Source organism: Paramacrobiotus metropolitanus, unplaced genomic scaffold (assembly GCF_019649055.1).
Source record: "Paramacrobiotus metropolitanus isolate TYO unplaced genomic scaffold, Prichtersi_v1.0 Parri_scaffold0000098, whole genome shotgun sequence".
Classification (NCBI taxonomy): Eukaryota; Metazoa; Tardigrada; class Eutardigrada; order Parachela; family Macrobiotidae; genus Paramacrobiotus; species Paramacrobiotus metropolitanus.
This window is the reverse complement of record NW_026570318.1, coordinates 375114-399870: the sequence shown is the minus strand read 5'-3', so window position 1 is coordinate 399870 and position 24757 is coordinate 375114. Positions and strand designations below refer to the sequence as shown.

General features: G+C 39.8%; 3 protein-coding genes and 1 long non-coding RNA gene across 4 annotated transcripts; 1 reads left to right on the top strand and 3 right to left on the bottom strand.

The window, feature by feature from the left end:
* Positions 1-326: 326 nt before the first annotated feature.
* On the bottom strand, positions 327-1390 carry LOC129596948 (rhodopsin-like). Its single transcript, XM_055494354.1, has 2 exons — positions 548-1390; positions 327-473 (listed from the first exon to the last, which is right to left on the bottom strand). Exons 1-2 carry the CDS (start codon positions 1388-1390, stop codon positions 327-329), a joined length of 990 nt encoding a protein of 329 aa, XP_055350329.1.
* An 11544-nt stretch (positions 1391-12934) lies between these two features.
* Positions 12935-14157, bottom strand: LOC129596947 (neurogenic differentiation factor 1-like). The gene is made up of 2 exons (XM_055494352.1): positions 13798-14157; positions 12935-13207 (listed from the first exon to the last, which is right to left on the bottom strand). The coding sequence occupies exons 1-2, from the start codon at positions 14155-14157 to the stop codon at positions 12935-12937; spliced, it is 633 nt and encodes a 210-aa protein (XP_055350327.1).
* Positions 14158-14634: 477 nt separating this feature from the next.
* Positions 14635-20893, top strand: LOC129596946 (uncharacterized). Its single transcript, XM_055494351.1, has 6 exons — positions 14635-14698; positions 17867-18339; positions 18846-19105; positions 19236-19452; positions 19928-19951; positions 20345-20893. Exons 1-6 carry the CDS (start codon positions 14635-14637, stop codon positions 20891-20893), a joined length of 1587 nt encoding a protein of 528 aa, XP_055350326.1.
* A 51-nt stretch (positions 20894-20944) lies between these two features.
* Positions 20945-22418, bottom strand: LOC129596961 (uncharacterized). The gene is made up of 3 exons (XR_008691500.1): positions 22262-22418; positions 21564-21932; positions 20945-21430 (listed from the first exon to the last, which is right to left on the bottom strand). It is a non-coding gene; the product is annotated as an uncharacterized LOC129596961 (long non-coding RNA).
* Between the last annotated feature and the right edge of the window lie 2339 nt (positions 22419-24757).

Here is a 24757-nt window from a genome sequence, read left to right as displayed (position 1 = left end):
CTCCGATCGCATTAATAATGATGGAGAATCGTTTCCCTTGCTTGTTGCACAGGGCGGTTGCCCCTCTTTGTTTGGGCACTCAGACAGCAAATGGAGAGTATGTATAGAGCGAGACAACATGTATTCACAACAGATGACCTGAGTATACCACTAATATATTAGAATCACCAGAAATTCAAGTCGTGGTTCAACAATACCATACGGGTTAAATTTGTAAGTACTGACTTAATGATTGCCACAATAATTTTGTAGCAAGACAATTTAAGAACCGGTGCACTCCTCAAGAAAAACTAAAAATTCCACTATCATTATCTGCTGTAAAAAGGCTATGACTTGCGCCGGCTAAGTGCCATATTAGAGGAAACCATCATTTTTGACGGCATCACGGAGGAATTAGAGCGCGCGTGGCACAATCTAGAACATCCCTCCTTTGTATCGTGCATGATGTCTTTGTTCATCAGTAGCAGGAACACCTAATCAATCAAAAACAAGCTCAAGAAATAATTAGGTTTATTCAATCTATAGAGTAGTCATTTCGCAAACTCACGGGACTTCCGGCGTATCCCACTTCCTGCAGCAACTGGAACCAACCGGCGCGCAGTTTATCTTCAAACCAAAACTGTGGAAATCCATACAGCGCAATTGGTTGCGGCGCGTAACATACGACGTACCACAAATACGAACCGAATAATAAGCGAAACAACAGAAAACGTTTTTTCTGTACCGTAGATACTTCATGAATTTTGGTTTGTCTGTAATGCACAATCAGCACCACAGCGTACAGAAGTCCCTGTATTGCCAATGGCAAATAAACTCCCATGACAATTACCAACGTGGCGACGGCGTGAGAGGTGACGGTAATATAGCCGCAATCCACCTGGCGGTTGCCGAATAATGTCCCGATTCCGTATAAACCGGGAACAGTTAACGCTAATCCGATTAACCATGGAATTAACATTAACACAGTAATGGCTTTATTAGAGGAAATGGCATTATAATGATGCGGAAAGATCAGCGCCACGAACCGGTTAACCGCCAACATCAGTGACGCCCACATTTCCGTAAAGGTGAAGAGTTTACAAAAAAAATGCATGACGAAACAGTTCATACCGCTGACAGATAATCCCAGCCATACTATCCATCCGGTGAACATGTACAGCGGGTTGCTGATGCCGGTTTGTAGAACATGGAGAAACTGGTGATGTGCGATTAAGATTCCCGAGCCGGTGTGTAGTCGCGGACGAAAAGCGATGGTTACGGTTAAAATTAAAGATAAAAATGTGCCGATTACGAAAGCGACGGTGAAGATGGAGATCATGGCGACGAGTTCGACTTGCCGGTTCCCGAATGTGTCCGAGATGTTGACTTGCAGTGTGGACACATTAATCATCTTTTTACTAAAGTGGAAAATGCAGTGTTTTAATTTAAATGATGAAATAAAATGAAGGGTTGTTGCTGGAGAATCATTTTGCTTCATTACTGCAGTGTCACATAGGATTTCCGACTGGTGTCTTGTGATGATGTGAAAATAAATTTTTGATGACGGGTGGGTGTGAATAAATAGGTACGTTGTAATTAAGTTCAATAGCGGCAAAGCACGCACTGAGAATATACTGCAGTGTTTATCGCAGCCGGGAAGCTGGTTCATCATCGGAAATCAACACACGACGGAACCCACGCTCTTTGGTACTTTGTGGCAGATTAGGGCTTTTGCTGATTGAGGTCATGGCTCTCGGGGGATCTTTTCATTAGCTAATTTGGCTGAAAAGTGTTAGTATTGGTTGCTGTATCGATGGCACGATGTTAAGTAAACGAAAAATGGAAGGCGCTACCTTTATATAGATAATACCCCGTACCATTCCTTAAACTGTAGACCAGTTCTAAAATCGGTGCATATACCGGTAATTAGGATTTCTGAAGCACTGCCAGGCTGAAGATTTAAGTCGATAGTCGCGCTTACCAACAAAATAGTCGGCACTGGTTCATTATGTAAAATAAGACATGTACAGTTAAAGACGTACGAGTAGGTATGTCGTATGTTTGAATAAAGAAAACTGTACTTTCATTTGTCGTTTATGACAACACAACTTTTCCAAGCGATCCACCTGAGAGCCAAGGGCCGGGGAATTCGGCGACGGCTGTCCGAATTAATCCGCTTAATAGAACGTATAAGAATAAGCCAGTCACCCTCGAGGCATCCCGGCCTGCGAATTAAATAGATAACTGCATATTCCGCTAAATGTGCCGGCCGTTGAGATTTGTTTACCAGCTTGCACGTCACTGAGAAGGAGTTGATTTTTCAAAGTGATTCTCAGAAGCCAGTTTGCGCGTGACTGTCTCCCACAGCAGAGTTCAGTTTAACCTTCCTTATGGAAAAGGTAACATGTTGCAAGCAGTTTTGTACACGAAATCTTCAAACAAGTTTTAGAAGAAAAATCTCGGCACTGGAGACGTTTTATTCTGCATATACACACAGCGATACTTGTACGCTATCGCTGATGCAAAATAAATAAAACAAAGTCAGTAAATCGGCTAAAGCTAATGCAGACTCATAGAAAGAACAGATACACCATACTGTGAGCGCGTCAAGTCAAAATTCTCGACATAACGGCTGGATTTTTTTCGCGACCACGCGACGTCTGCGATTGGGGAGTTACAATCACTACTGGAATGCGCCGGCGTCGCAGCCAGGCGTAGAACACCATTCGGGTCCGACGCACACATAAGACGAATACCGTGGCATCTATGACACTGTTGAGGCTGCCCAATAAACGTCCGCTCTCCAGTAGGAAATTCCCCGGCGGAAACCAGATAGCCATACCGATACCGTAGCCCCAAATCAATAAGTCTATGATGGTCGAAACAAAGAACACGGTGTTGGCGCCACCCAGTGGAGATCTCTGCACGGCTGCGGCACCTGAAATGACGCGGTACGACGAAGAAATTCAGCTGCAGTGCGTGCGTTATTGACTGAACTACGGTATTTGTCTTAATTTCAAAAATTTTTCATTTCTGTTATTTATTTTTGTTTACAGTATCCTTAAATTATTGTTGGTTTGTTGTCAGTTACAACAGAAGTATTCTATACGGTATTACTAGTATAGGTCTCAGCAGCCCTAAGGGCAAGCAAGCGAGCGACATGTAGACATTTTTTGAAGTTAATACACAGACGACAGCATGAAGGATGACTCCCATATTGCTGCTGTGTGTAGGGCAGGAGGAGTTGAAACACCTTGTACATTTTTTTCTTAAATCGACAAAATAACAAAAGGAATGGCACAACGTGCGTGCAAAATTAACAGTTTACTAATTTCTAAACCCAATAACTCTGTATGATATATGGGATGACTTTATTCAGGATGTTTGACAAACGGCAACGCCTTGCGTTTACATATCTAAATGAAAAATCCCTTTCAATTATTATGAGACAAAACAGTGCCCAAAATCTGAGCATTACCATTGCATGATTATTCTTAACGACATTTTAATGTGTTTTTGGTGTTGGTGCAAATAATGACTTGTCTCAAAATTATTTTCTTAAAGAGTAATAATTTCCCGTGGTACATAATAATATTGCGACAACCTTTAATACGACAGCAACCCTGTTACTTTGTGCAAAATTCTATTATTGCACCGATATGTTGGAGGTATACCGTCAGCATTAAATTCTTTGTTTTATTCCAAAATTAAGTTCTATAAATCAACATAATTAATAAATTTTATTGTTTCCTTAGCTTTTAATTTCAATTTTTCTCGATAAAACAAATCAGCAGAATACTACGGACGATTAAGAATCAAGATGCTACCCCCTATGTGAAGAAATGCTGAAGTGGGAAAAGATTTGTAAAACTGTTGTACATAATGTAGACTGTAGAATGACTCAAATATCACAACTAAGCGTTTCATCAAACAATCGTAATTACGAGTACTACCACGACGTCACGGTTGCGATGCCAGCTAAGGTAAGATAAACCTATACTTTCGTAACGATATATGCAACTGGGAAGCATTGTATCTGTACTGTCAAAACAACTTGATATTTTTTTGAATGGCGAGATGCTTCCGATACCATATAACTTACCAACCATATAACTGACTGTACGAAATGGCGCTGCCAAATAAGTCGGCAAAACATTATTTTGAAATAAAAATTTTTTGAAAAAACGTATTTTGAAAAAATCAATTTTATTTCGAGATATGTATTTCAAAACATTTAAAAATTATTCAGAAATAACTAAAAGAATTTAAAATTTTTTAAAAATGTTTAAAAACCTTTAGAAATAAATTAAAAATCTTCTATGAAACCTAAAATATTTGGAAATATCTTTAGAAATAAATCAGGAGATGCCTGAAAAATTTAACAAATTTAAAAATATATTCAAAAATTCATTTAAATATTTAAATATATGCTTACAAACATGTTTGAAAATGATAACAATTATTTATAAATATATTTTAAAATATTTACCAGAATTTAGCAATATTTAAAAATATGTAAACTTTTTTTAGACAATATTTAGAATTATTTCTATAAACATTTAGAAATACATATATAAATTTCTGAAATCTTTAGTAATAAAATTAGAAATATTCACAAACATTAAAAAAATTTAGCATTATTTAAAAATATTCAACTATATTTATTTGAATATCTATTTAAAAATATTTAGAAGCACCTAAAAATATTTAAAAATATTCAGAAATAAATTCAGAACCATTTTAAAACATTTGAAGATAATTAGAAATACATCATGAAATACTGAGAAATACTTAGAAATATTTGTATCTGTATTTAAACTATCTAGAAGTATTTATGCATACATTCAAAAACATTCAGTAAGACTTAGAATTATTTCAAAACAAGTAAATTATTTGTAGAAATGTTTTCAGAATTATTTCTTGAATTAATTAGAAATTTATCTTGAAATATTCTTTAAGTTATTCTTTATTGAAATTGAAATATTCTTTATTGAAATATACTTTGTTCTTTAAAAATAAATTTAGAAATATTAGGACGTATTAAGAAACACTAAACATTCAAAGAACTCAGCAAAATTTTGAAATTATCAGATATTTTAAAAATTTACTTACGGATATTCAGAAGCATTTAGAAGTATTTAAAAGCTTTCAGAAATAAATTATAAATGTTTTGAAATACTTAAAGATGTTTCAAAATATACCAAGAAAGATATTTAGAAATATTCCAAGAAATACTAAGAAATACTTAGAAATATTTGTGCATGTATTTAAAACTGTTTAGGAATATTTAAAATTAAAAGATATTTTACTAATATTTGTTAGATCAGTTGTTTATGATATTTATTACATTTTAAAAATAATTATTATATTTAGAATTATTAATATTTGCAAAACATGTAAAAATTACGAGTATTTCTAAGTTTTTCTAAAAATATTTAAAAACATATATCAAAATATTAGAAATTCACAAAGATATATATTTACATTTTGTTTAGAAAAGTTTTGAAGAGTTTAGCAGAATTTAGAAATATTAAGAAATATTTTAACATCTTTGAAATATTCTTAGAAATATTAAAAGACACTTTTAGAAGCATTTTGATATATTGAGGAAACATCCAGAAGGCTGACAAATATTTAATTTGGTTTCCTTATTTCATAATTAATTCAATTTTTTTATTTTGTTTAAATATTATTTACCGTAATTATCGAATTTGTGGCCCTGAGGCACAAATAGTTCGAAGGCTATGGCGGAAGGGGGCTTATTTCGGGGAGGGGGCGCAATTTCGGGGAGTGGCATTATTTTTCGAACGGTATTTTTTGGGAGGGGGCATTATATGTCAAACAACTTCGCATCCGGTTCTAGTGGACCTGAACGCAGTAGTTACCGGTATACGCAACAGCGCAACCTTCCTTGCACCATTTTCGAGCGTATACTGAGGTCCCTGTACACCTTTTTGCCAACAAATACCGCATTATACTGATGTGCGTTTAATGTTTGCTCATAAGCACAACAATTTTTAAAAAGCATTTGCGGTACACCAATCAACTTGCAGCGCTTGACATTTAATAACGGCCCCTGGGGCGTAATTTCGGGGGGTGGCCTTATTTTTCAAACAGGGTCAGGGAGGGGGGCTTATTACAGGGGGGGCTCTTATTGCGGGGGGAGCCACAAATTCGATAATTACGGTATATTCAAAAGTATTAGAAAATACTTCGAAACATGTTTAGAAACATATTTAAAAACATTAAGAATATTAGCAGGAATTGAAAAAATATTTAATTTATTTCAAAATTTTTATAAATAATTTTAATGATCTGATTTTCTAAATATTTAATGTATTTGAAAATATTGATAAATAAAATATGTTTAGGAAAATTCAAAAATAAGGAATTCCTTATTTTTGAATGTAAAATATTAAAGACTTAAATAGGTTAACTCAATTTAACTAGTTATTATGAAAACGAATTGAATGTTTTATTGTCTTCGAAGACATAGAAACATTCAATTCGTTTTCATAATTTAATAATTAGTTAAATTTATTTAGCCAATTCAAGTCTTTAATATATTTCAAAATATTTATATTTTTTTTAATATTAAGAAACATTTCCAAAATTATTTAGAAATATATATAAAAATACTCAAAAGCTGTAGTAATAAATTTTGACATATTTAACATAGTTTATTTTGAAATAATGACGAGTAAGTCCGTAATTAGGGACACTGAAAGATAGTTAAATATTTTCAAAATTTTTTAAGAATTTGGGTGTACGTAAAAATTAAAACTAATCAGAACAACAACATCTAGCCATTCATTCGAAATGCTCGATAAATCGTTTAAAATATTTTTTAAGGCTTAGGTACTGCTGGAAGAAATTCAAATGAGTTTTGCAAAACAGGTTAAAATTATTTCAACAGCTTTTAAAAATATTACTTTTCTGTTAAGCAGCATCTTAACTCTTAAGGGAAGTGGCCCGGTACATGGTACCAAAATCGTGTACATGCACGACATCTTTCACTTTCGCGCACTCCCAAACCCTTTTTTCTTTGGTTTTATGACATTCTGTAGTCAGATGATTTGTACACACAGGCGAGAGAACCGTTTGTGCGCGCAACATCCGGTTCGGGAGTTATGGCACTTAGAAAATTCCAGAAAGTTTAAATGCATTCAGGTGTACCAAAAGTCTCGTTATGAGCCGATCTCCTTCAAATTTTGCATGTAAATGCACATGGCCATGAAGATTGTTCTTACACCGATCCAGAGTTCCATCATTTTTTTCAAATTTTAAAATGAATTTTAAAATTTCTGAAATTCATTTTAAAATTTGAAAAACATGCTAGAACAGTGGATCGGTGTAAAAACGATCTTCATGGCCATGTGGATTTACGTGCAAAATTTGAAAGAGATTGGTTCGTAATGAGACTTTAAGTACACCTGAATGCATTTAAACTTTTTGAAATTTTCTAAGTCATAACTCCCGAACCGGATGTTGCGCGCACAAACGGTTTTCACGCCTGTGTGTACAATCATCTGGCTACAGAATGTTATAAAAGAAGAGAAAGAAGGGTTTGGGAGTGCGCGAAAGTGATAGATTTCCTGCATGTACACGATTTTGGTACTATGTACCGGGCCACTTCCCTTAAAACGCTAGACTGTCTTTCTATACATCGAAACCCTTTTAAAAACCAACCCAGGTGATTCGGTTAGACTCGCCACATTAAACTTCCCCAGAAAAGTGCAAAATCCCGGTGGCGACCTCGGGGAACCCGAGACCTCGAACCCGGGTACTTCGGTCAGACTCGCCACATTGAACCACCAGAAAAGTGCAAAATCCCGGTGGCGACCTCGGGGACCCAGCGACTTCGAACCCGGGTTCTTGGGTTCCTTGATGCCATTCGACTCAGCGTGTCGAGTTGTGTAGGGTGGCATCAAAAACTCAGTGGCGAACCCAGGAACCCGGGTTCGAGGTCTCCGTGTCACAGAGAACTCAAATCTCATCTATAACTAGTATAGGTCTCAGCAGCCCTAAGGGCAAGCAAGCGAGCGACATGTAGACATTTTTTGGAAAAACAAAAATAGCATCAAGGATGGCTCCCATATTGCAGCTGTATGTGCAAGCCCCTAGTATTTTTTGCTTAATTCGGCAAATAAACAAAAGAAATGGCGCACGAAACAACGTGCAAAATTAATAGTATGTTAATGTTTAAACCCAATAACACTGTATGATGATTCCTACCGACATTTTAGTGTAGGTTTTTAGTGTTAATGCAAGTAATGACTTGTCTCAAAATTATTTTTTTAAGAGTAATATTTTCCGTGGTACATAATAATATTATGACAACATTTAATACGACTGCAAGCCTCAGTTACTTTGTGCGAAATTATAGTATTGCACCGATATATCGGAGATATACCGACAGCATTAAATTCTTTGTTTTATTCGAAAACTAACTGCTATCAATAAACATGATTATTTAATATTTTCTCAGTTTTTAATTCAATTTTTCTCAATAAAAACAAATCAGCAGAACATATTACGGATGATTAAGAATCAAGATGCCACCCCCAATGTGGGGAAGTGCTGAAAGTGGGCAAAGATTTGTAAAATTGTTGTACATAATGTAGAATGTGGAATAACGCAAATATCATCATTATCATTTTTCAAACAATCTTAATAACTACCACGACGTCAAGGTTGCGATGTTATCTAACGTAAGATATACCCCAAGGATATATGCAACTGGGACGCACTATATTTGTACTGTCGAGTCAACTTGGCATTTTTTTCGTACGGCGAGTTGCATCCAATTTAAATAGGACATAACTCATTGTACGAAATGGTCTGCCAAGTGAGTCGACAAGAAAATGCCTGAAAATCTTTCTCGAATTCCTTGAAAGAAGGGTTTGCATACTTCTAGTGTTCGATATTTTCGAGAAATGGGAATACTCTATCAGTGATAACGACTTCTGAATCAGAAGTTTCGATTGCACCTTCCATTAAACATTATTCTTAACACTGACCTTTTGCACATGGTAAGCTTTCAAGTTCATAACAATTTAACAACAGTATAAAACAATAATGATTTAATGTCGGAATATATTACGTTCACATAATATCAGACATCATAATTATTAATTCAGAAAGGGTGCCTATAATAAACACTCTGCGAAAAGGGGTGCCTATAATAAACAAGGGTTTTTAGGGTTGCCTATAAAGGTTTCCTTAAAAATATCCGGAAATATTCAAAAATAAATCGAAAAATATTCAGAAATATTGAAAAATTTCTAGAAATATAATCAGAATTACATACAAATATTTAGAAATACTTTCAGAAATATTTAGCAAGAATTTAGCAATGTTTAAAGCAAGTTTTATGTGGAATTTGTTGGAAATATTTTTAAAATAATCTAGAATTATTTCTAAAATCATTTAGAAATATAAATAGAAATATTTGGCATCTTTAGAAATATATTTAGAAATATTTAAAAACATTCAAAGAATTTAGCATTTTCTAAAAATATTTAGAAATACTTAAAAAGTTTTTTAACGATATTTAACAGTATTCAGAAATAAATCAAGAAATAATTTAAAATAAAGATATTCAGAAATATATTAAGAAATATTAAGAAATATTAAGAAATATCAAGAAATATTTGAATTATTTGTAAATGTATTTAACATATTAGAAGAATTTAGCAATATTTAAAAATATGTAGAAATATTTTCAGAAATATATATAAAATGTTTTTAGAAATAATTTTTTTAGTAACACTTAGAAATACATATAAAGATATTAGAAATAATTGAGAATATGTTAGAAATTTTTAGAGCAATTTAGAAGAATTTAGCAGTATTCAGAATTATTCTTACTAACATTTTTTAATTATATTTGGAAATATTCTTAGAAATGTTTAAAAATACTTAAGAAGTGTTTTGAAATAATGGGGAAAAATCAAGTAGACTTAAAAATATTTAATTTGTTTTCCTAATTAATTTATTTTGTACGGTCAATTTAAATTAAGCGCTCGTTCAGAACGTTTTAATAAAGATTTCGAAGTCCGCGGACCGTGCACGGACTTCGAAATCTTTATTAAAACGTTTATTCAAATCTTATATCTGGGGACATCAAAATGATGCTGCACAATATCTCCACATGGCACTATGTGGCTTTAGATGCAAAATCTTCAGGTTATGAATTGAGCTGTAGTCATTGTTCACCGTTTCTGGAGAAGGTTAGAGTTTACACTTTTTTTCAGTACAGAGTGGTCTGCGCTGCCCTTTTATCGATTTGTTAAGGATATAAGCAGTGCATAAGCTACATACAACTTCTGCAAAAGCAGCATATTAAAATCCTAGATTATCCTTTTCGTACTTCAAAACTCATTTACAAACCAACCCGGATACTTCGGTTAGACTCGCCACATTAAACTGTACCAAAAAAGTGCAAAATCCTGATGGCGACCTCGGGGGACCCGAGACCTCGAACCCGGGTACTTCGGTTAGACTCGCCACATTAAACTGTACCAAAAATGTGCAAAATCCCGGTGGCGACCTCGGGGAACCCGGGACCTCGACCCCGGGTATTTCGGTTAGACTCGCCACATTAAACTGTACCAGAAAAGTGCGAAATCCCGGTGGCGACCTCCGGGACCCAGCGACCTCGAACCCGGGTTCTTGGGTTCCTCGATGCCATTCGACTCAGCGTGTCGAGATATATAGGTTAGCAGCAGAAACTAAGTGGCGAACCCAGGAACCCGGGTTCGAGGTCTCCGTGTCACAGAAAACTCAAATCTCATCTATAATAACGCAAGCTCGCTTCGCTCGCTTGCTTGATTATTCGTGGTACAAAATTTATTACGTTGCAAAATTAGTTTCTTTACCTGGCAATGATGACAAAAAATGCCGGCGTCGTATCTGCCTCATAATCAGGACAATCGGCATAGATCCACACGTAGCCAGCCACGTCGCAATACCCAGGTACCGCAAAAACGAAAAATACATCGGGAAAACGTGCATGGGATACGTGCACGTTGTCGGATTGGCGCCCTCCCACAGCGCTTGTTGTACACCCACCACAAAATGCGGCAAGCGCGTGGCCAGCACTATCACCCAGGTTACTGCACAGCTGGCTATGGCCAGCCGCTTGGTATGGCATGCCCGATACAGTACAGGGAAGGTCGCCGCCCAGATGCGGTTGATGGCCAGCAGAGCGTGTCCACTGACATACAGCTGAGGTGTAATCCATGTGTGCAGCATGTTCGTGGCACACCAGGTACCCCTGGTCTCCGTTTGTAAGCCCACCGCCAGAAGGTGCCATTGCGTAATGCTCTTCAAAAACATATCTATGGCGTAACTCAGCATAATGTTGATCAAATACACGTTGAACGTCGTACGCAGTGCTTTATGCAGAAAAAAAACGATGACGATAACGGTAATGTACGCGGTTTCTACAGGGAATAGTACCGCTTCGACACTGCTTAATACGCGGTACACAGATGCCGAGTGAGCGGATGTTGAATTCTTTGATGAAAGGGTTGAATTGAAAGACATTTTAGTAGTGAAAATTTTCAGGCGAAATCCCTCGAACTAATTTCAAGCTAAAAGAAGGATAGCTTGTCCATAAAACGGCATCGTTATGATTACGCGCCACCTGAAATTCGAGCGACATAAAACCGCTATATTTCATCACTCCGACCAATTTGTTGCCGCAGGCTAAAACGCAAACGCAGAGGGCAGGCAAGTGACCTTTACTACATTCATTTGCTGAAGCACATGTTAACCTTTCCTTAGGATTGAATTTTTCTTTCGTATCTGCATATATGGCTGTTGAGACTGCGTCAGCATCCTTCTATTTCTTTTAGTGCGAGTATTTTCTTACCGAGGCAATTTACGAAAATTCCAGATATCTCATTATTATGGCTAGATGAAATAATTTGCTTTGAACACGAGACAAGGTACCTTACTGCAGCCAAACACTATCCAACCGAGTCTGTCGAGTTTCAGCGCTTCGAATACGGGTGATCAATTTGCGTGAAGGTATACCACAGGTACACAGTACACATTAAGCGCGATGCTGGCGCTTAAAAAGCAGCCACAACACCACAATACGCAACGATAAATTTATTTTACAATGGCTTAATATGACAAATAAATCTGATAGATAATTTCTTTGATTTTGCGATAAATATGTTTACACGGTATCAATATTTGACGTGTATATCAGCCATGCCAACCCGTAAAAAATGTGGCGGGGCGGGCCTTGGTATGGACATTCGCGCAACCAAGTAATCTGTATTTCTCGCTGTACCTCTGTATGTTTATAATTAGGCAGAAAGTAAATCAGCGGGCTTGTACAGCGGTTCGCCCGTAGTGACTTTATAGCAAAATTTTTTTATTTTACGTTGATCGTTTTAACGTTGATTGGAAAATTCTACATTTCATTAAAGTAAAAATAGTTTTAAATTTCATTGTAGATGTTTTCTACGCTATTTTATCTTTTGGTTTTTATTTTATTGATTCTTTTAGCTTCTACAGCCTTACGTGATCATACTTTATGTAAATATTTTAGTTGAATTTGTTTGCGATTGTTAAAGGCAAGCATAGTTAACACACCAGCGGCACTCTGCGACAGTTATAAAATGCCACTGGATGACCCAAGTTCCACCAAGCACAGGCCTCGTGATCCCATCTGTTCATTAGCTGAACGCTGTAGCAGCATAAAACGCTCGCACGCCATACATATCCATATTTAATGACCAGGAACAATTAAGCGTAGCCCGGGTTTAATTAGGGAATAATACTGTCACCCTATTGACTCGTCATTAACCCACTACTACCTCATGACATACAGTCAGGCTATTCTGACTAGATCAGAAGTGTCACCGATACAGCACATCATCAATCACACACAGTAATTAGCGTGCGGCCATATACCGCCGCAATAAACGGGGAACGATCAGTGGCGATAAGGGAACGCGGCGTGCTGATTGGACGGCGCGGCGTGGACGGGGAGGAGACGCGTGTCAAAGGCGTCGGATGGATAGACAGCCGGTTGCATCAGCTGGTCAGCCGCGTGGCTGCTGGACGGATTACAGCGGAAGTGCGGTGGCGCATCGGGCTGCGGATAGAAGGGGAAGGAAGATGGAGCGGTAGGAAGGGTGGGAGGATACAGGAAAGGGTCGGAAGTGTACAGAACGTGCTCGGAATACCAAAGAAGATGAGGAGATACCTGTAGAAAATCACAACCTCGGCACTACTTCGTAGTTGAACCTTCAGAGTAATATGATATTATAGCAGAGTTTTGTAGTGCAATGGCTGTAACAATAAGGGAGTACGCACAGCTGCAACTGGTTAAAAAACATTCTCTGGTAATCATTAGAAACGTTTCACAACACGCTTTTTTTTCTTATCATCAACGCAACAGAGCGAGTCGTTTTCGCAAAAATAAAGCAAGAAGGTTTGTAAGAAGAGTTTTTGTGGGCCACAACTAAAAAGTCAAAAAATAATGGGTGCTCAAATCGATAGGACTACCATTATTGCATTAATTTCTATACTCTGTATGTAATCCAAGATAAAGTACTGAAATCTTTAGAAATTAGTAACAAAGATCCTACCACAATATTTATAAAATAGGGAAAAACGCAACACTGATTTACAACAGTTTATGCATATGTTGTTGTTCACCAGGAATGAAAAATACCTATCATAATTCTGTTCCTGTGGAATTAAAAAAAATCATTGAAGTTACTAAATTATAACTCTAGCGCTATTCTGCTCCTGCCAGCTGTGATTGGATAACAAATGAAAGGTCAGCCTAACCTGTAAATGTCCAGCGATTAAATTGATGGTCCCTTGCGATAAATCCTTGGTCAGTGTCCGCGCATAATCCAGCATATCCGGCTGCTTCCCGTTCTCCAGGATCTGCGAGAGCGCTTTAATATAGTTGCGGGCCAGACGCAGCGTATCGATCTTGCTCAGGCGCTGGTTGGCAAAGAGCGGACAGGCATTACGCAAGAGATCCAGTGACCGGTTCAGGCCGTGCATCCGCTGGCGTTCGCGGTGGTTAGCGCGGTTCCGGCGGGCCATTTGCCGCTGCTGCCGCACCTGTGCGGGCCACACTTTCTTCTTCGGTCCGCGCTTCTTCTTGGGCTGTCCATTTTGACCGAAATCTGCCGTCATTCCTGTCCATCAAATACGTAACATTAAGAAAAAGGTCACGCTCGGAATACTCAGTTAGCGATAAATTAATGCGGAGATTTAACGAAAGAGGGCATGTTTAATTTAATTACAAAATCGAAGGCGAAAATGATCATAGAAATTTTAACTCGAGCAAGTTTAAAATGATAGCAGATTGGTGAGTTAACCGCCGGCGGAGATTGTCGAATGGCAAGTGCGGCGGTCAGTAATTGTGGACTGCGGAATATGTAAACGCTTAACACGGCTGACGCGGGGGCATCGTGATACGCCAATCTGCCGCGACGGCTTCACTCTGTCTGTCCCGCTGTCTGTCAGGCAGTGCACCGGCGACAGACTCGTACACAATGGAGTAGCGTATCCATTGCCGCTCCTGCTGTGGCTGTTTGTGTGCCATATGGCATAGTTTGCCGTATAGTCGCCCGGCCCGCCGTTCACCGGCACAAGTGCCCACTTGTTATAATGGCCGCATTATCCAATCTGATTAGCACGGGCCGTATAACCGATCAAGGGGCGGACGCGGATGGTCAATATATCATCGGATTACGGGCTGATGTGACAATGGGTCAACGATGGACCAGCGCCCCATTCAGTCGATAATTCGGGCCCGTGCCGGAAATTAATAACAACCAATTTATAATCATTATGACATCAGCGTATTTTATCTTGATTAAGAGAAAAATGCAGTAATCCTACGCCGTTGCATTATTATCTGAAAAATAAAAGATGGATTAAACCGTTAAACGTGTTGTCAATTGCTTTCGATAAACAAAATTATGCGTAGTAATTTCTTAAAATTCAATTTAGCAAATGCAGTAAATTCTATTCATGAATAATTTTTGCTCGTTCATACGCAAAAAATATCATATGGAAACTAGTGCCTAATATTACAATTATTACATTAATTATTATTGCAAAATGTTTACTTAACTTCAAATGATTCTAAGTTCGAAAAAAAAATGCTTGTAGCAATAACATAATCACTAATAGTTCAAATATTAAAATTATCGCTTGTTGTAATAATTATCTTTATTGGGGCTAAAGCCATAAATACTAAAACATGATATGAAATATAGCATGATTATTTGAATTCGAGAAGAAGATGAAGTTTGAATCAGGAAAGTGTCATTGTGCAAAAATACACAACTTGACACAATGTTTTCCTTCACCCAGCATCAACACAAACACAATCTCAGAAATTATAAATGGTAAAGTGCAGCCAGTGAACGGATTGAAAAGTTTGCCCATAACAAACATTATCCTCTCTCCACGGTGGAGAGCAAATGTCACGGATTGGAAACGGAGGAGAGGGACATCTGTTGCCTTTGGAGGCACTTCTCCCGCTGCCTCTTCCCGATCAGATGGGCAGTGATCAATGGAGCATTCTGTTATACGCCGCCTAATCCACTGCCCGTTAGCTGTGCCGGGTATACCGGCACAATGCGCATTATCCGCCCGGGCACAGTATATACAGCCCAGCCGGATAATGCGCTCTATCCGATCGTGTTAATTAAATGTTCACGCTGCTGTTGATGCAGGAGTGAGCAGATGGATACGCGGCTGCTTACGGGAATTACCGCATTATATCACTGCTTATCGTGCTGCATCGTAAACAGATTATCGACATAGGTACAGAATAATCGGTGTTACATCATGCATACTATGACGACATATATGACGATTGGGATGACGTTAAAAATAAATATGCTTAGCGAGTAATTTTATTAGCAGCACAAATAAATTACCGGTGCAAATCAACTTTTTTATCCAAGTAAGTAATTTAGTGATCACAAACATGCACCTAATTGTACAGAACGTTCCAGCATAACTATTTTATTTAACATATTTTTTCGAATTATAACGATCTGTGTTATCAAATGCAGTGTTTTTGACACGAAAAATATAGCAGAAGTGTTGTTGTTGTATGCTATTGCAAATATATGTGTTACCTGTACATGTAGGCTGTAGATACGACATCATGTTGCTTTTGTCTTTAAAACCCAATTATGGAAAAATACTTTTTAGCTTTGGAAACTGCTACCCTACTGTTTCTTTACATGTACATTGGTTCTAATGGAATACATATATAACGGTGATATCGCTGCGGACTCAGAGCGATACAATATGAAAAAATATATATGTTTGCGTACAAATTACAGTGTACACTATACACTTGCTAGCAAACACATAAATCATTAATATCTTGTATGATAATATTATTACTTTCGAACTTATTATCGTCCGTTAGCCTGGCACGTTTCTGTTGGTCTGCTGTAAACACTGCGTTACACGACATTGTGATTCATATTTTGCTGTCCAAGTGTCGCTTTATATTATGTGATTTCTTTAAATTATGTATCACCGTGAAATTTTCATTCATGCCGGTACGTTAATAGAACGATAAGATTTTAGCTTCCGTAGTTCCGACTTTACATGCGGGACGGTGCGACTTCCGGTTGTGCTGTATAAACAGGTTTGGTAAAGTTCTCAAGGTTAATATCTCAAGTGTAATTTACACATTACACACATGGCCATCATAAAGCGTTTCTGAGCAAGTCCATGAATTTAGAGAATTTGGCGACGGAATTACCGGATACAACGCTGATAACAGAAAGTTTTTAAATCATCAGTAATGCAACGGCAGCTGCTCCTCTGTCGATTATATTTCCTTACGACTGCATTGACTCTGGTACGACAGCAATTATCTTATTAAACCATTCTTTTTTTTTCTATAGCTTGACAACTGTTTGCATTATTTCCAAATTTGACTACTTGTATTATTTGCATTGCTTCTCTTTTCAGATTTATACAACGCTAATATCAGCACAAAATTACAACACCACCAGTAGCCAATGTCGCTGTCTTCCCGGAAGTCCCTGCTGGCCAACTGATGGCCAATGGACCGCCCTGAACGCGTCCATAAGCGGACGTCTCGTCGTCCCGCATCCAACCGGTATAATTTTTTATCATACACCTTTCGTTTAGCTTGAAATTCTTTATTGGCAATAGCCACCCAAATAACAAAAGATGCATGCGCTGACACCCCACTTAATCGTTAGAATTTAAACATTAAAAAAACAACCAAATTCCCGGTCCTCCCTCGGGTTAAAAGGTAACGTACTCAAAACAGCCGTAGCATTTCCTTTGACAACAGCAAGGCTGAATCGCTGCTTAAGGAAAGCGGTAGAACGCGCTTCTCCTGTCAAATCCCGAATTTTGCGACCCATAAAATGTAAAAATTCACTTAAAGCCGGACCAAATACTCCAAGGGTTTCCATTACTAGAGGGTAGAAAAGATATCCGTATTCCAAAAACGAATACTTTCCACGCTTCGCAGTTTCAGCCAGCTGGGCTACGCTGCCACATTTCTTGGAGCTTCCAGTGACATGAGAGTCAGCAACCGTACACCAGCTGGTTACATCCCAAACGATCGGTTTTCCTTGTCTAACTGGTATCAGTGTCATCCCGTCCGGTCTTTTTGCGGTGGTTGATGACAAGCCGTTCGGTTCGATCTCACAAGGAAAACCAGCGCTTTCACAACAGTTTTTCGCGATGCTGTTCATTTCTTTATGTCTCGCCCATCGTCCTTTAGTCGTTTTGTTGCAGGATAGTCCATGATGACCGTTGTTGTTGTTGCAGGATAGTCCATGATGACCGCTTGAAATTAAATGAATATAACCTTGCGGTTATGCAGCATATCCCTGTTATGCCGGCGCCGGATACGATTCCCGAGACTGCCAGCAGATCCAAAAATATTACAACCGCCCGGGTTTCCTGATCGGTAAGGCCGGCAGCATGCAAGCCTTCAACTGGGAAGATCTCGGCAATCAACGCTGCACACTCGAAGGCGCTAATGAATGGAACATGCAGTGCCAGTTTGGCCGTACGCCCGCCTTTGCCGTAGATGTCCATGTTCCCGATGATATCCAGAAAGCATTGGCCTTTGCCAGTCAGCACAATCTGCGGGTGGTCATTAAGAGTACCGGACACGATTATTTCGGACGTAGCACCGCACCCGGCGCACTGCTGATCTGGCTGCACAACTTCCAGGGACAACTGGAGACGAAGATGACCTTTACGCCTAGTGGATGTGATGCCAGCAGTCAAACTGTGGATCCGGTTATTACGGTCACCGGTGGAAAGACTTGGGACGATGTTTATCCAAAGGTACTTTAATTGGTAAAGCGTGCAGTAAACCAGTGCAAATAATAAGTATAAGCATACGCTGAGCAAAATAAAATTTTACTAAAATATTGTTGTAAATTTTAAATGATACACAAATACTGAACATAATTTAATTAGAAATAATTATAGTAAATACGTGATAAAAAATTTAGTATTTACCTAAATTTTTTATCACGTATTTACTATAATTATTTCTAATTAAATTATGTTCAGTATTTGTGTATTATTTAAAATTTTACACATACTGAACATAATTTAATTAGAAATAATTATAGTAAATACGTGATAAAAAATTTAGTATTTACCTACCTCAAATTTTATAAATATTAACAAAATTCTTTATAAAGGATAAAACTGAAAATTATGATAAAAAGTGTGCGAAAAAGTCCAGCACAACCATCAAGGTACCGCCCTCTGCCATTGCCATGTGTAGCCGCAATAATAAATTGGTTCAATTTTTAAATTTTTAATACCATTACTGAATTCAGGTCGACCAAGATTTCAACGGAAAGTACTGTATTGTTGCCGGCTACTGCATAGACATTGGCGCCGCTGGTGGCTACACCCTGGGCGGTGGGCACAGCATCCTCTCCACGGTGTTTGGTCTGGCGGTGGACAATGTTCTCGAGATGACCGTCGTCACCGCCGACGGGCAGTTGCTCACCGCCAACTCTTGCCAGAACAAGGATCTTTTCTGGGCACTTCGCGGCGGTGGCGGCGGGACTTTCGGTGTCGTGACCTCCATTACGTACCAGCTGCATCCGGCCCCAACGGATTCGACACATATTCGCTGATCATCACAGCGACGAACGGAAGCGGTGTGTTGAGTAATCAAGTGCTGGAAGATCTGGTCGAAATCTTCGCGCGGTATACCGCAGCTTTGATGCCGCTGGGTGGGGCGGCTACCATTTCTACAACCCCGCCTTCGGTTTCAGCTTCATGTTCTTGAAACTGGCGGATGCGGGGAGCACAAGAGCGTCGCCGCCTTTCGACCAGTTGCTGAAGGAATTTACCGATATGGAAGTGGCATCGAGAGTCCTAGCTCGACCGTTTGCCAACGTCGGCACTTACTATAAACATTACGACCGTTTAGAGGTACGTATACAGTAGTAACAATGTGTTGTGTTGTTCAGTGCATGCATACGACCGTGGGTATCTGCTGGAAAGAACAGGGCGCAAAATAGGTTCCTAAGGGAATACCGGCCTATATAACGCGGCGCTTCGCAATGCTAGATACAGTCGTTAATTGGGGGTTACGTTGAACAAGCTTCTGGGCGAGGACGGTAGACTGAGCAAAAAGGTCTACCGATATACTGCAGTTCTATGTCATTCTGTACGAGCAGTGCTACCCATTCAATTTTTACTTCCAGGGTCGGGTTTCAGCAACCCCGCAAGGTTTGAACTAAAATTTGAAAAGCGTTTTTAAATGGACTGATACAGGTCGTTTCCTAACGACATTTTGTGAAACAGTCTGATGCCGAAACTGCCACCGTGTGCAGTTCGGACAGTGTCTTTCACTAAATACAGTAGTAGTTAAACTGGGTGTTGCATTGTGAAATGCATTGTGCAGTGCGCAGACGTCTTTCTGCGGCAGGTATGTTTTCGTACCAGTATTTCTTTCTCTGCTCTACGTTTCATTGATTTGGCAGTAATAGGCCCTCTCGCTGCGCACTTTAAAAGCGTTCTGTACCATAAAGTGCCGGAAGTTCTGTAACGTTTTGATCCCACCCCCTTACCGGTGGATTGTCAGCACGTTGGCAGTTGGAAAATTGTTGTGAAAATAAATTCCAGTATAGATTCGAGTTTTGAAGAACTTGCAAGGTTTTGGTTTGTGGTCGCGTTACTCTGTAACGCTCTGTAATATTATGCGCTGTCCCATTGGCAGATGCCGTTTTACAGAACTTCCAACACTTTATCTTATAGAGCGTATTTAAAGTGCGTGGCGAGGGGTCTTACTGTTAAACCGGTTTCGTGGTTTCTGCGGCAGGATTGGCGCTCATGGAGCGATACCACCGGCATTTACGACGGTTTCTACGCTGGATCGCGCGTGGCCCTCGGGAGCCGACTGATCCCAGTCACTTCTCTTGTACAGTCCCGTACCACCGCGCAGACCATTCTCGCAGGTGCATCCAAACTGGGCCAGCTTGCCACATTCGGTTTCCTGCATATTAACGGCAACGGCGTCCGCAACAATCCGCACGCCGCAGACACTTCCGTAACTCCGGCATGGCGGAAATCCGGCTGGCACGCCATCCTGGTGACCGGATGGGACGGCAGTACCTCCGAAGAGGATATTGCGTTTGTAAAGGGGCTCCTGGAAAGCGGGACCCAAGTATGGCGGGATGCGTACCCCGATTCCGGAGCGTACTTCAACGAAGCGTCCACGACGGAGCCGAATTGGCAGCAGGCGTTCTGGGGCAGTAATTATCCACGGCTGCAGCAAATTAAGAAGACGGTGGATCCTAACGGCATGTTTGTATGCAGCCAGTGCGTTGGTAGCGAATCGTGGGACGCGACAGGAAACTGTCGCATTTAGAGATGCCGCTTTTCTATTGAATTAGTATTAACTGTTTGACTAATTTATTTTTGTAACTGTTTCTGTGCTCGCCACCTCTCATAATACGACATCTTTCTGCCTTTCTGATGTGATATGATACCTGATACCTTTCTGCTTATTACACAATGATCAGAATGATCAGGTTTTTCTAGATAGGGTTCGCCAGTGGTTATTGATACCTTCTCTAAAAGGACATATGCGCTTTTGTGCATTTGCATTGTGCAGCTATGCAACCACATGAAATCGAACCACCATAAAGAAAAAACAACGAGTCCACATGGAATAAAGTCTTTACAGTCGATGAAAAAGAAATCTACGATGGCTGATTTCCAAACAAACACAGCCGTCACAAAGTTCTCAGAGTCAGTGCAGTTGGTTGTGTCCGATCAGAAGTGGATGCGGGGTTTTTTTCCGTCGGGCATGACCGAGTTGGGTTTTGCAGCAGGTCTGCTTTATTGATCGCACGCTTTGTTTGGCGCTTGCCACAACTTCTTTGTGCATTAGAAGGAGAAAAACCTATCAAAAAACAAATTAAGTTGATGAAAAGTATTTTATGCGACACCTGAGAACTTTAATGTACCTGCAGTTGATACCTGAGATTTATAGTACAGAATACAACAGCTACTTTAAATGAAGGTATGCAACTTACCGGACTGCCCCCATAGCCGATTTCTTGCGGAAAACCATCCGATAAACCATCCGATGCGCATCTTGCCCGCAAAGAACCAAGTGGGAAATACGTAGATGGACACCAGGAACGGCAGATAACGGACCTTGTGCCATACGTACGAACCAAACAGCAGACGAAACAAATCGAAGCGTTTCTTCTGTAGAGCGGCGGTTCGACTGTCCTAATTTTTTCGATTATAGTTAACCAGAATGATCCAATACAGAAACGCTTGCGCCTCCAACGGAAGGTAGCAACCCAAGATGCCATGCATGACGATCCTGCGGTGATCCTCGCTGCGCAAATAGCCACAATCTCCCTCCCGCGGACGAAACCCGAACTCAGCTCTTTCTGCAAGTACACCCGGGATATCAGTGTTGACACTGATGCACCATGCGGCGGCAATGAAGCCGGCCACGGCCGCTTTTGAAGAGACTCTGCCGTATTGATGCGGGTAGATTAGAGCGATAAAACGGTTAACGCCCAGAAAGAAAGAGCTCTACCGGGTAGGTTTCGGCGCAGATGAATACTGGAGGATTTAAAATTCAATCATTTTTATGTACATTTTATTTACTGTATTTTATGTACTGCATTTCTATGTATTTTTATGTACTTAGGGAAAGTGATTATTCGAGTCAATAGGAAATTCATTTTGCCAATGCGACCTATCGAGTGTCTACCATAACGCAGTGGCGCAGTCCAACTATCTACGTTCGATTGCTCAGTGGCCAGTGCCGTTAATAGCTGCGTCACAGCGGTTAACCAGTACATGCTGCAGTTGTCCACGGTTGACTGTAGCGCAGCTGTTGGTTAATGGTTAATGCGTTCATACTCCATCCGTAGTTGGTGAGTAAAGTCAGCGGAACCCGTTGTGACTGGACCTAAACGCCAGCTGTCCCTTGTGATGGACATACCACTTTCTTCTATTCCTTTGATGGCTAATGCCAAATAAATTGAATTAAAATATCTGAGAGGAGAAATTCGCCAAGTGGCAGTCGAGGGTGACAGGGAAACCACCCAGGAACACCCCCAACCAGTCACTGTATAGAAAGGATTGCTGAATCCGGTCTGCAGGACGTGCAGCAGTTGCTGGTTGACAATGAGGATACCGGAGCCCGTGCGCAGATGCGTGCGCATTAAAATGGTCAACACGAGGATAGTGGATAGAACTATCCCGGTAGCGCCGGCCACTGTGAAAACCGCCAGTAGCGCCACCAGCTTAGTGCGGCGGTTGGAGAAGGTTTGCGACAGATTTGCCTGAATAGAAACGTTGATATTCGGCGATTTACGATGTGGCAGAGAAGACAATAAAATTAATGAGACAAATCTACTACAGCAAATTTTATTTAATACGTAGCGCTGCGTACGCTGAATGGGAATGCATAGTACTTGTACGACGAAAACTCGAAAAAGGCGAGGCTCACTGAGTTAAAGAACGCGGATATTGATTTACTATGAGCGATTACATCCGGTGCTGTAGTAGTGAGACGGGATGAAGTGCTCTCCGTCCGTTAATTCATTTACGTGTTGCATTTTTCGTGGCGGACAGTACAGAGTATCGTACTTCTGCCTAGTTGCTATGGCAATTCGTTTATTAAATTTACTCTTTCATTCACTTATCTGGGTTTACTTAAGCCGATCAGCCGGTGAGCCGGTTTTGTGTTATTAGAACATGGTCCATCGTATACAGAAGCCGAAAGGGCATATTAAGCCTTGAGACGCTGACACGTCCACTCGTAGATTTATGAATAAAAGTGATTGATTAGTACGTCCCTGCTCACCCTTCCAAGGTAAATAGCTACTATGGAAATTACTATTAATTTAACTATTTACTACCATTTGTTTTCCTTCATTAGTACACAATGCGCACATCCCACGCCTGAGATCACTTCATCAGGAAATATATCCATTCCTATTCAAAGCGCAAGCTTTATGTCAGTAATTGACATTGATTGAATTAATGTCCTTATAAGCCGGCAACGCCAAGGGAGAACGACATGGCACATGAGTGTATCCGGTCGGGTTACACTAATGCCATAGCACAGGAGCATCAGTTCGTCCTCATTTATTCCGTGGAAACAATTTCAATATACGTACCTCCGGTAAACGATGTAAAACATGTCAAGTACAAGTTCGTCAAGAAATTATGGACGCATAAAGGCAGCGAAACATGCACATTTGTGGGTTACGCTCGCCTCCATACCACGCCACGCCAAGTCACATTTTTTACGCATTTCACGAATCAGGCATGTCTGGTGCACATCAAATATCTATGTACATGTACGAGTATTTACAAATATCTATCTATATGTATCTATATTTACCAAATTTTCATTGTTGTGTCAATCATAACATTGTACTTCCTTCAGAACTTGAAATCATAATATTGCAGGTATGCAAAAAAATTATTAATATTGCGATAACTGTAGTGTTGTGTAGTGGCCTCGTTCTAATGCCAGTGTTGAGCGTAGTGTGTACTGCCTGTACCTTTACGCCCTTAATCCCTCGAGAAGCTTGTAAACTCTTCCTCTCAATTTGCGAATTCCACTGTGAAATACAGTTCCCATCTTTCTTTGACTTGCGATATTCGTTGATTTAAAGGTAGAAAATATCAGCAGTCGAGGCATTAGTTTCGCTGTTATGAAAATCATGCATATTAATCGGTCGGCGCCAGCCGGATATGCTAGAAAATGAAACTGGCTAGCATTGGTTGGGCCCGGCCCATTGGTTGGGCCCGGTCCGGACAAGATGGCCTGCCGTATACTGCATCACTGCATAAAACAGCAAGTTATATAACAACTTGGAACCAGCGTAAATGCGTAATCTTACATACTTCCTAAAGTTATCTTATAATTAGCCCGTCTTAGCTCATATACGTATTAAATTGACTTTTTCCCTAACTATACTGGCAAGATAAACCATACTTAACGTTGTATGTACAGTTGTACATGATGTCCCGGACATTGATTTCGAGGAGCACGGCGCATCACACAGTTACTCGGCATAAACCAACACACAGAACCATAGCTGTTTCGAACATCGTCCCGAAACTGAGAAGAACAACGTTTTTGACCTTTTCGACAAGGACAGAGACAACACACCGCTGAGGTTAATTGTGCGGTGTGGGCTCAGTTGAATCTATGCCATATCGCGCCTTTCCGGTCTCAGTAATCCAG

What these genes read in the sequence shown, in the direction of transcription:
- LOC129596946 (XM_055494351.1), top strand. Translation starts at nt 14,635, where the DNA reads ATGGCCGCATTATCCAATCTGATTAGCACGGGCCGTATAACCGATCAA. An exon ending in TCAAGGGGCGGACGCGGATG is followed by an intron (nt 14,699 to 17,866) that starts GTCAATATATCA and finishes GCGGTTATGCAG; the next exon opens with CATATCCCTGTTATGCCGGC. An exon ending in AACATTACGACCGTTTAGAG is followed by an intron (nt 19,453 to 19,927) that starts GTACGTATACAG and finishes TGCATTGTGCAG; the next exon opens with TGCGCAGACGTCTTTCTGCG.
- LOC129596947 (XM_055494352.1), bottom strand. Translation starts at nt 14,157, where the DNA reads ATGACGGCAGATTTCGGTCAAAATGGACAGCCCAAGAAGAAGCGCGGA. An exon ending in TAATCGCTGGACATTTACAG is followed by an intron (nt 13,208 to 13,797) that starts GTTAGGCTGACC and finishes GATTTTCTACAG; the next exon opens with GTATCTCCTCATCTTCTTTG.
- LOC129596948 (XM_055494354.1), bottom strand. Translation starts at nt 1,390, where the DNA reads ATGATTAATGTGTCCACACTGCAAGTCAACATCTCGGACACATTCGGG. An exon ending in TGGGATACGCCGGAAGTCCC is followed by an intron (nt 474 to 547) that starts GTGAGTTTGCGA and finishes TTGATTGATTAG; the next exon opens with GTGTTCCTGCTACTGATGAA.